This window comes from Trichogramma pretiosum, unplaced genomic scaffold (genome assembly GCF_000599845.2).
Source record: "Trichogramma pretiosum strain Unisexual culture from Peru unplaced genomic scaffold, Tpre_2.0 scaffold55, whole genome shotgun sequence".
Lineage (NCBI taxonomy): Eukaryota > Metazoa > Arthropoda > Insecta > Hymenoptera > Trichogrammatidae > Trichogramma > Trichogramma pretiosum.
In genome coordinates this window covers 185,470-198,777 of record NW_019641617.1, presented here as the reverse complement: position 1 = coordinate 198,777, position 13,308 = coordinate 185,470, and the positions used below count along the sequence as shown (strand labels likewise).

At 40.4% G+C, this 13,308-nt stretch overlaps 1 protein-coding gene across 1 annotated transcript; it reads right to left on the bottom strand.

The window, feature by feature from the left end:
* Positions 1 to 6,623: 6,623 nt before the first annotated feature.
* LOC106651440 (glutathione S-transferase 1-1-like) lies at positions 6,624 to 9,933 on the bottom strand. The gene is made up of 5 exons (XM_014369934.2): positions 9,718 to 9,933; positions 9,595 to 9,653; positions 8,691 to 8,832; positions 8,143 to 8,310; positions 6,624 to 8,077 (listed from the first exon to the last, which is right to left on the bottom strand). The coding sequence occupies exons 1-5, from the start codon at positions 9,853 to 9,855 to the stop codon at positions 7,934 to 7,936; spliced, it is 651 nt and encodes a 216-aa protein (XP_014225420.1). The 5' UTR covers positions 9,856 to 9,933; the 3' UTR covers positions 6,624 to 7,933.
* Between the last annotated feature and the right edge of the window lie 3,375 nt (positions 9,934 to 13,308).

The window sequence follows — 13,308 nt, the reverse complement described above, 5'->3', positions numbered from 1 at the left end:
GATTTACCTGTGAATGCCGAGTAAAAACGAGCCAGATAGGGATGAATGACTTTTGTCGCGCTCGCGCGAATGGGGACGTGCTTGCTGAAGGAGCGTCGTCGTCGCCGCTCCGTAAGCAGAAGAGCGTGGGTTTTTCTCGCAACTGCACAGGTCGCTTTTATTTATTTTTTTTTATTCTTTTTTGTCCGCTTCTCGCGCTCACAATGGCCATTCGAAATCGTCTTTGGGGCTCGCTTCCGCGATAAGCCTCGCTCGCGCTGCACACACGCACACAAGCTCGCGCTCACGCACAACAGAAATGTACTCGTACTCTTGCGAGCTTACTATTGTGCATGATGTACGTACAGTCCAAGTTTCTTGAACTCCGCGCGGGTGCCGTACTCATGTACACACATACACGCGTACGCGGCTCTATCCAGTTGCACAGCGCTTGCACAGATTGGCTTACAATAAGTCGATTACGTTCTGTGGCATATACAGCTTGCACATAGATATAGGTATCGTGCACATGTGCGACCGCGTGTATCTATAAATGACGCGCCACCACTACCGCCGCTGCTCACGTACGAATGGTCAAAAGTGACGTATCGCTGAAATACGCTCGGATCGCGCGGGCCACCGCCAGGAGATAGGAATAGACTCGCGAGTGCGCTACGTGAACAATTGGAATCCGTAAACACGGCGAGATCGCACGCAAAATAACTATTAAAAATTACGCTATAACGCCTTAATTTATGTTTAGCGCGCGCCGCGTCTCCGCGTGTACAGCCGTAGAAAGGCTAAAAAAAGATCGATTCGCAGCGCGCGCCGACTCGTATTACTCATCGTTCGATCTCTCCCTCGCCTGGCGCGTAGATGCATCCCAAGACTCGACGCGTCAAGTATAATAGAGGCACCGCTGCGCGCTGCATCGCACGTGCGAAAAGTACATCGCATGATGCCGCGCCACCCTGCGCGACGTGATTTATCATTAACTTGCACAAGCTCGAGAATTATGCAGATATTGTTCGATTAATTAAAGTTTATAGGACAGGCGTTTGTGAAATCAAAAATGAATTATAAGCCGGCGCGCGCGCGGGCGCATTATACACTTGGGGCTTTTGAAGTGTCGAGCGAGGCCCGAAATAAATTACCAAACTTGGCTGCGTAAACAGCTCTCCTCGGTGCGCAAAAAGCAAAGCCTGGAGCTCGTGAGCCTTTTGCGCGCGCGCCTTTTGTGCGCAGTTCAATTAACTTTTGTGTCCCGTTCATGTATATATACCTCGTTGGAAGGCGAGACTTTCTAGGAAGATCCTTACATTATACGCACATACGCGCGTATAAATGCTCCGAAGTGAAAAGGTTGAAGTTCGCGGGAAAAGGCGTTGGGTGTTCTTTTTCTCGAAAGCTCAGCCTTGTTCGCGAAAATCTACGTTATATATGTATCGCTGATGTTTTGTCGTCTTACGCTACGCGCGTGCCTACGTGCAAAAAGTAAAGGATAAATTGCGCGTAGAAACGAGCGCACCTTTGGAGGCGCGTTGAAAGAACCGGTATATTATTATTGTAACGAAATGATATAGCGCTTTAACACACATTTTATTCTTTGTCTTCTCGCGCGCGCGCGTGAAAATTAATAAATGATAAATCAGCAGAGGGAAAAGGCCTCGTTTCGCGCATACGTGATCCTACGATACATTTGCATTTGTATTGTATTTTTAAGGGGTCAGTAGCTACTATTCCAAAGTAGAGCTGCAATGCGGCAGTTTTTATGCTACATTATATAGCCGGCGAGACTCTGTGCTATAGCTGTCCCAAATGCTTGGATCCCGATAAGTAGGAGGCCGAGAGCCATAAAAAATTCCCAACATTTTCCAAATGCTCGACCGTGTATAATACACGCCACTTGTTGTACGTTTCAATTAAAAGCTGTGCCTCTCGTCTCGTTGCCGCGCGTATACATTATATTATTTACGCGCGGCCGTCGTTCGTTCGTTATACCTCTTGTGTATACAGCGCCGCACACTTGCATATATACAGCGTATATAACGCATTCCGTGTACCGCCGATCACGCAGTAACTTTTGCATGTGTATACGCGTACTTACATAAACATATTACGGCGAATCCCGTGTTTCGCGACTCGCGCGAAGGCGCCCGCGTAATACCTACGTAGTATAAAATATAAAACGAAGCGAAAAAAAGGCAACACGATCGCGATGTGTATGTAGGTACGACTCTCGGCAGCTCTGCGCGCCTACATACCCACCTATACCTACGTTACAGCGATATAATGCACGTGCGGTGTATTCGTTGTCTATTATACATGCACGACCTGTACGTACGGTAAACAAACATCGGAGTATATAAGTTTTTTCGAGAGCTGCTGATCGGCGGCGTAATTCATGTGGCTTTATTATTACATACATTCGATATTGCAGTACAATACAGGTTTCGGCCGATCGGCCAGAAGGAGCTGGCAAGATATCCCGAAAGGTTATCGGCTCTTTCCTCTGTGCTCTGTTGTGAATATATTTGAGAATGTACAATACTTACACACGCACTCGTGCGTACGCGTGTACGAGCGAGGCATGTGCGCAGCTCGATTACTTCATTGTGCCAAGGTTACATACATGCACAGGCAAAAGTTGTGCGCGTGTGTGTGTGCGCGCGCGCGAGATCACCGTCGAGTTTAATTATTCGCTTCGACCATTGTATACGTACCCACACGTACACGCAGCAGACACTGAAAATGATGTTGGGTGGTCCAGGAGGAGCATGGACGGAGGATGCCGAGAGGTAGAGGGGTAAAGGTGCAGAGAGCTGGCTTCGGCCCGTCATCGCCGTCGGCGCGACTCGCTCGTATATATAGCATACCTTGCGTACAGGCTCGCGCGGCACGTATAGGCACCGAGCCGGCTCTCGAGCCTGCAGTTCCCGAGTCCCTAAGACTCTATGTGTTCGAGTCGTGCGAGTTATGGCGCCGCCGCTGTCCGCTCGAGAGTAGTCATTTCGACTTTTTATTATTCGCTTAAAAAATCAAAAAGCCTTGAGTCAGTCGAGCAACTTCTAAATTTAGAAGATTTGCTTATCTCTTGTCATTTGGCTTGGCTTTAACAGCTAGCGCGCACCTCGTAATTTAATAGAACCGCCGAGGAACTATGTCGAGTCGTTTGAGCAGCCGCGTGTGTGCGCGCGCAAAGCCAATTCCCGATGATACACGAGATTCCCGAGGAGAAGACCACTTTATACATTATTTTCCATTCCAAACGGAGTCGTAAACTAAGAGTACTTTAAAAGCAGAATCAGACTCGTGTGTATGGAAAACCGTGAATAATTCATGGTTGAGGGGGCAATTGACACAATTTTAACCGCGAGTGTGTCTAACTCTAACGAATAAGCTTTTGCGAGCGTACTAGCCGTGATCGATCCCTTGAAAAGTTTTTTTTTTTTCGAGAGCTCGACTCTTAGCGATCGTATTCGCGAACGCAAGCCTTCTTTGACAAAGATTTTTTTTGATACATTTTTTTGAATTTTCACACAGAAGCATTATGACTTTTTCAAGAGTACAACTCCTGATACGTTACACGAATAAAAGCTAGCATATCGAAGCAATTCGCAAGTAAATAACATCAATTCATGCGTGCAAAGCGTAAAAATTAATAATTAAATAATTCTGTGATCGCTAAGAATCGTCAGCAATAAATATTAAAATTTCATAACTGGCGCTATCGGTAGCCTACAATCACCGCCTCTTGCGACAATGGTAAATAAATTGTTATCATTTCTAAATTGCCGCGGGATAAAAATTTTTTCGCGCTAGATCGTTAAAACAATTATCTCGTTATCACTGCTCCAGATCTCTCAATTGCCATTACACGGACCGCGCTGGCATTTTTCCTCGACAAATCGATTTCGATATTTTTTCGCTCGTTCTGCATTGCGTTTGCATACGCGATACGCGTGAGAGTACAAATTTCATGCGTAAATCGGCTTTGCTCAAAATTTTCTTCGGAGAATTCATATTTACGTCGTGTCCAACCCCTTCACAGATAGAATTTTATGTTCTTAATCGTGTTATCACTAGGGATGAAAGCGTTATCCTGCAACTCCCACGCGGCAACGTCATAATGAATCTAGCGAAGGATACCGAGCCATGACGATTTTCTGAGAAACGTCATCGATGAATGATCGATGCACCAAGTATTTCCGGATGACTAACTTTGAGCCAGTAATTTTAAATCTTCTATATCTTATTATTGAAAGGACTTTGTTGAGATTTGTTTGGAAAAGGATCGAATTGGGGGAACAGAATGTGCTTCGTTGTGCTTAATTAACTATTAGACAAACCATCCATTGATAGCTTATTTTGGGTATAGCTTGAGTTTAATGAACTGCAATTAGCCGTTCGTTGTTATTTATGGCTCAAATGGAAATAGTACCTGATAAATAATGCAGGTTCGTGTAATCATAATCGCAGTAAACACAGAAATATTAGCAGGAAAGTGTAATCTTGAACATATTTATCGAATAGCTGTTTGAGGATATTTAATGAAAATAGCGACGTTACAGAGCGCGTAATATATTATTTAAAAATAAAAATACTCCTCGTCAAGGATACAAACAGATTATGTAGTAGTCGGAAAAATAATTTTCCTATTAGTTTTATTTCTGAAAGTGTGCTCATATGATAATAAATTTGTAACTACCCTCGCTTGAGCTGTCAGTACACATTTCAATTATTAAAAAAAAAAAAAAAACAATAACAACTAAAGCTCAAGTACATAATATCGGCTGGTACCAAGAACCACCCGCGATCCTACTTATACGCTCATCCGCCAAGTTTACATTTGCACGTTTATCTAACTGCATATACTTTCAACAATGTATGGATTACGTACCACACGAATCGATTGTAGACAGCGTATAGGCACAATATATAAGCTATTTATTCTCTCTCGCTAACGCAACACAACGAGCGAGCTTATTCTTCGTAATTCTTCTATGTTGTACGCTCGCGGGACTATTGCGTGGGTACAAGCTCGATGGGCAGAGGCACGCGATAACACTTGTACACGCACGTAATACAGCATTAGTTTGCGTTAAGGTCCGGGAATCAATTGATACAGTAATTTCTAGGTAAATTTACCTGTTTTGCGTGGGGCATTTTTTATTCCCATAAATACTTGTGTGCGTCGTGTATTGATTAAAAATGCATCGCGTATCCTTGAAATCTCTCACGGTGATGAGTGTGACGAATAATCGTACACGTATATAGAGGTAGAATGTTTAATCAAGCAATATGGGCTACGCAGGGAATCCCTCGTATTATGCGCGATCTTAATTTCAAGTCGTTGTTTCGCCGACTTGCAGCGACTCGAAGCTCCTCGTGTATGGGTACGCGTGCTTGCGTGCACTTGTTTGCGAAACTCAAGTGGATACGCAGTTTGGCATATGACGAGGGAAATCCCCAGAGGGTGTGTTATTGTGAGAAAAGACTCGATGCGCGGAGGGCTTTGCACACATAACTGTTTACATCTCGTAAATTGTTTACTTGTGAAGCTGAACGGTTTTTTTCAAGTGCGCAGGATACCTTTGGGTTTGTTTTTGTGTAGATAGACTAATATGCGCAGTTCTTCCGGGTTCACCTTTGCTATTGAGCTTGGAACCAATTGGAGCTTTATTGAATTGTCAGCAAATATTCAAAACGACGGAGTTTAGCCAAATTATTCATGAAAAAAATGGAAATTTTGAGTTTATTGTTATAATTTCTGGAGTTTACAAGAATGAGCACATGATTGGGTTTTATTGTACGCCAATGTATTCATGACGAGGTCATTACATAACTCACATGACTAATCTTCTCGGTGGACATTAGCTATTACCATTTGATAAGACAAGGAAATTTTTTATTTCAAATTCGCATCAATGGATACTCGAAAGTGAGTCACTGATGTTCACCTATCGATTGGGCAAGGTGTGAAAAAAGTGCCTCCTTTGATCATGCAGGGGCTCGCTCTTACACACATACACTCACTCAACAGCTTTCATTCAAGCGCGTGAATCACCAGTCGGTATACGTCGGAATCTCTAATCCTCTCGAGTGCATGTCGAGGAATCTCGCTGGCTATAAACAGTTTGTATGCATCTATTTTGTTCTCGACTGTAAAGAATATGATTATGACGTCAGCAATTGATTAATAGTCGTATTCGCGTCATAGATTTCCATTTTTTGCACGAAATTACATTCGATTTGAGAAATCCTCGGAACTCATTACGCCTCACGCACACGAGCTATTTTGGGTTTTATAGTTTGTTTTTAATTTCGCTTAATGATGATCTGTTGTGCTTATTATTAGAAACTACTATTTTAATGTTCGATAAGATAGATGAACGAATATCGATGTATTTGCTACGTTTTTAATGTCCTTATACTTATGATATTTATTTGTCAAAAATTATATTTGATATAAAATACTAGTTATGAATGGTTGAAAAAAGTAATTCTATCAAGAATTGAGCTGAAAGAATGAAAGCTGAAAAATCATAAGGTGCAAAGTAAATTTAGACATATGGTTTACATGATAATGCATTGTAATTTTTTATTAGAACATTTTTAAAATATTTAACATATTGTAATCGGCATTACACGTGATCAAATAATAGGCTTGAGTACAACAAGTCTTTGAGCTACAATCGCATCGGTGAAAGTAAAATAAATGTTGCGAGCTGCCATTGACAAGTCAGGCACATCACTTTGGCGTCGTCGCTTCAAGTGGTGTACCTAATTTAAAGCGCTCTTCTCATTAGTTAAGCTCTCTCTCACTCTTTTTTCTTTCATAACACACTCCGTAGAATGTGTACGTGTAGGGCTCCGCGCACAGCACTCCATTATCCGTTCTTTCTCTTGTTCTGCTCGCGTGCCTCGTACCGTGCACACAAAAAAAAAGAAAAAAAAAGAAATAAAAGGAAGCGACGAGATCAAACGTGTGTATGTGCACATAATATACTGGTGCCTTGCGACGCATGCACTCTCGGGCGTTAAAAGCTTCGAAATATTGTTCTTTCTCACGGGACCCGTTTATTCATTTGAATTTGACCGGCAACGTGTGTCCTCACTGCTACCTCATTCCAGTAGCCGAAAAAGTAAAAAAATCTCGTATCTGCGCGTACGCGTCGCACTACCGAACGCACTCACACACATAATATTGCTACATACGCCAGTAGAGGAAGGGCTTCTCCACGGCCCTATGCAAAATATATACTTTCTGCGTCTTTTTTTCTTCTCTGTCTCTGTCTCTTTCTGTCTCGCGCTCTGTGATCGTTTGTAATATGCGCGACGTATATGTATATGGTATTGACATCGTAAGAATATTGAATATTATGGTGCGTGCGTGAACGTAAGAAAGAAAGAAAGAAAGTTGTAGACACAATCCAGCTAAGGCTTCCTGTCCGTTCTTCCCTTCAACGTCACCGTTGCCGTTGCCGTTGCCGTTTTTTTTCTTATTTCTTGCATTTGTGCCTCTCGTGCATGGTATCTACTGTGCATGCATACATGCATTAAGGCCTGTTATAAAAATGCATACAATAAGAATGTACGCGACACGTTTGGATACATTATAACCCTGAATTGCAAGTGTCGGATAAAAAACAAAGTGACTCGAACCCTTAGTCGGTGAAAATAAAGTTGTATCATTTACGACATTGCCACCGAAGCGTGTAAAATGATTATCCTCGAGACACTTTAAGGATATTAAGGCTTCGTAAATCCTTGCAAAGAATTTTCTCTCGGCCGATCGAATTTTATATAAATAAATTAATGCAGACGTCGATCGCCACCGTCGTCACTTCTTCTGAATCATTTGATGATAAAATTTTTTTCTCGTTTTGAAAGTGTGAAGGAAGCTTTTTTTGCCGATTAAACAACCGAGAGGGTAGCAGTGATGTTTTCGACGTCAATTCTCCATCATCTTAACCATTAGCTTTTTCAGCTGATCGACGTCTTCAGCGTAGATTTTCTTGTAACTCGGCACGGCTACTTTAACACGATCTATCCATTTTACTGTATTTTTGTACTTATCAAGATAAAATCCAAACACCTGTGAGCAAAAGCGATTATTCGAGGCAAAAATTCACTGCGCATATTTGTATTGATTGGTTTTACCTCGGCAGTTGTTACAGAAATTATGACTGTAAAATCAGCAATAGTTAAATTACGACCAGCCACGAAATCTTGTCCATCCAAGATTTGTTCTAATATAGAAAATGATTCTTTCAGCTTCTCATATTTTTCCGGTGAATGACTTTCTTCCTGTTTTGTTAAAACTGGAAACTAAAATTGATAATTGAGCCATTAGATAAAATGTAATAAATAAGGCACACTCTCGTGCAGATCAAGCTTGTTAAATTTAAAATGATATCATCGGTGACTTTTAAAAAAAGAGAAAAAAATTGTTCTCAATAATGTGATAAATACTTTGAAGTGAATATTAATCATTATGAATCGTTAAATTATAGATTATAAGGATTGAAGACAAACTTAGTTATGAAAACAATGTGTTTTTGTTAAATGCGATTGATCATTATAAATATCCAGATTTTTCCAGTCATAGACTGTTCATTATAAGTGAAGTTTAACCATGAAATTGACATAATTACTGTGTTATTTAATTTAAAAATTTTTAAAAAAATATAAAAAACATTTGTGCTTACGTAGTACGAAGATATTGACTTATAAAGATTTCCCATATCAAAATTCATTGCTTGATTAACCAGTGCCCGTCCCATTGGATCTATTGGTAGTAATCTTGAATTTTTGCCATATTTTTCTACTAAGTAAATCATAATTGCTCGGCTAAAATCAGAAAATTAATGTCAGAATAAGCTGATCTAGTTACAGACATTGTATAGAATTAATCCCTTGAGTCCGTGGGAGAACCAGCGTTTATACACGTTCCTAATATAGAAAAAAAATATAAATCCCATGCACTGAGGTGACTTCCGAGTCAAGCGTGTCTGTGAGATGAGAAATGAATTGACAAGTATTATACCGATAAGAATGTAGTGGTCTCGTGAGTTAATAATATAGACGACTGACGCGTTTGAGCGTGAAAAAGTGCGAAAAAGTCTGCAAACCCGGAGAATGCTGACGGAAGATAAAGACAATTATGGTCTTTTTTTAGTCTGGCGAGAGCAATAATAACAAGGAAGTGCGTATTTGCAAGATAATAATTTAGTCTCGTTAGTAATATAAGAATCAGTGTGATCAATGACTTGTATACTAGCGAATTGATTTTCATTCAGCTAAACATATTTGTTTGGAAACTTATGTTCAGAAAAAAATTTCCTTGTTTTTCTTTTGGTTTTTCATAGCTTTTACCACTTTTGTTTGAGCTAAATTATAAGCTTAGTTTGCCATGTTTTCATTTTTTTTAAATTTGAATTTATACCATAAAAAAGTCATTTAAAGAATGTTTAAAATTCACTAGATAAAAAATGAAAAGCGTGACGACATCTAGGAACAGAATAACTCACAACTGGTTTTCGTATTTCCCCGATCGTTGATAAATGCGGTTTCTACTATTTCACAAAGTATTTACATGAATAAATGACCTACCTTTCACCAAGTTTAAAATCCCCATCAACAATAAATGGTATTTTCCTCTGGGGATTTAACTAAAAAATAAACATGTATAATGAACAAAATGCAACAATAAAATAGAAGAAAAAATAAACGAACCTTTTCGTATTCTTCAGCCAAATGGTCTCCTTTTGTAGTGTAGCAATCTACAAGTTCGTAAGAAACTCCAATATGTTCTGCTGTCAATTTGACAGACTGACTTGGTGGACTATAAGGTGCACAATAAAGCTTAATCATTTTGAAAAGAAAAATAATTTCGGTTTTTCGATGAGGTACTGAAGCTTTTTGTTACGACAACTACGGAATGGTAGAGTAAAGAAGTTGTGATAGACTGTTAGCTTATAGACTTTCTTGTTGTGTTTTGTCTTGTCCACCACTTGACTATATACATTAAAGTCAATAATCCAATGTCACGAAAGTGTATAGATCATTTTATTACAAAATTACTCATATCGACTTGAAGAATTGAATAAGATTAAATAATACAATCTCGTTCTTAAATAAGTAATTTTTTTATTTTGATTCTATATCCACTCAGATTAAAATCAATTGAGTTGAACGTACAATTTATCTCTGAAAATTAACATAATATCAAGGACTAACTTGAGAAATGAAAATAAAAAGGGATAATACAAATGTATTAATGTACTGAATATATGAAAATTGTACTATTCTAAAAGTTGCAACACACAAAAACAATATTCCTACATTGAAAATAATTCTATATTACAGGACATTATTACAGAATTATTTGCTTTTTTCTGCATTAAAAAATGTTGAAGAATCAGCTCAAAAACATGCGAGTTTGCGATCCATTTACGTGGATAACCGTTCACCAGTTTTGCTTCATGTAGGTATATATATTTCGTACAAAGAGAACAGATAGAGGATGAGAGAACGAGAGAGAGAGAGAGTCACGATAGGCACCTCCCAGCTGATGTCGGTACCTCCTATCACTATATCTATATAGGGTGCGCAGTAGAGTCTTGGAGCATGTCTCGGGCCGCGAATGGACGTGGTGTGCACAGCAGCAGCACGAGCTGCGAGAGCCGCCGCGGTGTGCAGAGTCAGCGAAATTGCGCGGCGCACGACTCCACGCAGTGATAGCTGCACGCGACGCCTTCGAAGGTCCAATGGGTTGCGTCGGTACGCGGCGCCGTGGTTCACACCTAACAGGCGAGCATCGCCCGATAGTAGGTAGTTTCTTTTGTGCGCGTACACACTAACGCAGCTATATATTCAAGCTGCACTCACACACGCACGTGTATATATATTTTTGCCTTTTGATACGCCGGCTCGGACTTGTTGCGTTTGCGCATTTACACTGGCGCATGCGACAAGCCGACAACGTACACATTATGAGGCGTTTAGTTTTGCAACGGCTCGGAATGTAAATGCAGCGTTGTACGGGTCGCTCCTGTATCAAAGTAAACGGCAATAATAACAATAATGTACAGGAGAGCCCCTACTTCACTGCATTAACATTTTCAGCTGGTGAAGAATTAACTATATACGTATTCTTTCTTGTGCATACTTGCTTCAACAAACGGAAGTGGCATATTTCCTTGAGCATTAGATTCTGTAAAATAACAAAGGGATTTTGGTTATTCCAAGAGTTGATAATTTCGTTACGACGGAGTAATTATTGTACAATAAATGTGTACTTGGCTTGAAGCTCTCCGAAAATTCGTTCAAGGATTTTCATTATCTAATTTTTTTTAAATTTGAAATGATATTAATTCGTAAAGATTTAAAATTTTAAAATATCTACATTGATTGAAGATAATAATCATATTTCAATTTGAACAATAGTAATTAATACAAATTTATGCAGTTCACGAGAATACTTGTGGTTGAATCTAAACACGCTCAAGTTCGTTTTTCTAATACGCCCCGTCGATGGTAGCGTAAACTGCAGACTAGTGTATATTACTCACTTTTAAAATTGGAAAAGATCTTGTTTGAAATCATTGACATTGTACTTCATTTAATTGAAAAAGAGGCGTTCCTTACGCGCGATCATGGGACTAAGTTCTTAAAGCTCTTACTGGCGAATGTGATCCTGTTGCAGATGTTGTTCGCAGGGGCTCGCCATACCTACCCATTTTCAAGGTTCTTATGATGGCCTTTTGTATTTGTATAATCTAAACATGTGGCTTATATGTACCAGTACTTTATACATGCATATATTTGTATACCCCATATACGCAAAAATGACTTTCGTTCTAAGGGGAGAACAGGATACAGGAATAATAATAAAAGCGAATACGTGTGGAAAGACAACCCATCAAAGAGAAGAGAGAGAGAGAGAGAGAGATGAAGCAACAGAGAATGAAATCAAGCTCCAGACTAACGTGTTGCCCTGATGTCGGTTTCATTCGAAAGATGCCACCCTGGGCCACGCCCCTGGATATTTCCAAAAGCCTGCGTGCTTTAATTCGTGGAAATATGTTGAATATGCGAAACCACGAGTCCTGGCGCATGACGACGCAACATGCGTAAACTGGAACACAGGACTAATGAATGATGCGCTTATACGATCTTCTATTGTATCCTCAAGAAAAATATATAACAATTAATTGTTTCAATACTTTTTTTTATATTTTTGAATTATATAATTCTAAAATATCACTGTCTCATGTTTTGTCATAAGTATTTTGTTTACCGTGGATAGAATAATTGTCACTTGAAACCGCGAACTCCAAAATGATTCAAGCTTTCTACGTTCTTGAGCTCGGACAAATTAGGTATTGATAATCAAGAGTTGGGCAAAAGGTGAAAATTGTGCTCACATCCCGCATGTATATGCCAGAGTATCAGGGAACTACGAAATTATAATCTTTCTCCTCTCACGTTCGCCAGAGCAAAATTCGCGCGGGTTGCCTCGTTCAGCCCCTCCTTTCACCAGGAGCGCAAAGCCTCAAGCAGTCTTCTTTAGTATCTCTCTCTCTTCGTATATATGTATACACTGTACACTTGCAAGTATATATGCAGTGCGCTTATTTGTTGAGCTCAATCTATCGGACAAGGCGAGACGGAGAGCTGTCAATCTCTTGCAGCGGGATGATGTTGGCTCCGGTAGAGTGTCCGTAAGAAAGAGTAACTTTTTGAGCGCTTTTAAACCACGATTGTTAATTAATTTTTTTGCCCATCGAACCGATAGCCTCGTGATTGTTTTGTCAACTTGGAGATAGCTATTGTATGCAAATTTCTCGGTTTCACGTATGATAAATTGTCAAGTTCGGTTGTAGCGCGCGGTAGAATGAAAATTTTGCATGCTTCCTCGATGGAGCGTGCGCTCGTGCAGAGCACAGAGGCAGAGAGCAGCGGCGGCGGCAGCGGCAATGTATACACACGCGCGCGGTGGATAGCGTGCGGCAGCCGTTGCCCGTTGCCGCCACGTCGGCGGCGGCGGCTTACACACATCGCTTGGCGCGCAACGTGTTTCCCCTTAACTTTTAATCACTCTACCGCGATATCTTCCGCCTTATCTGGTAACTCCTTAGCTACCATGTTCTCCATTATGTTTGCCTGATGTGAAACGCCGACTGATTAATCCTAAATGATTACGCCGTGTTAATCATCGAGACGTCTTAGCTCGCGAACAGGTGTGAAAAGTTTGTCATTCCGAGAGATAGTCCACGACGAGTTAGATTCTCGAGAAATTTCATCGAGAACGTGGAAAGCCCA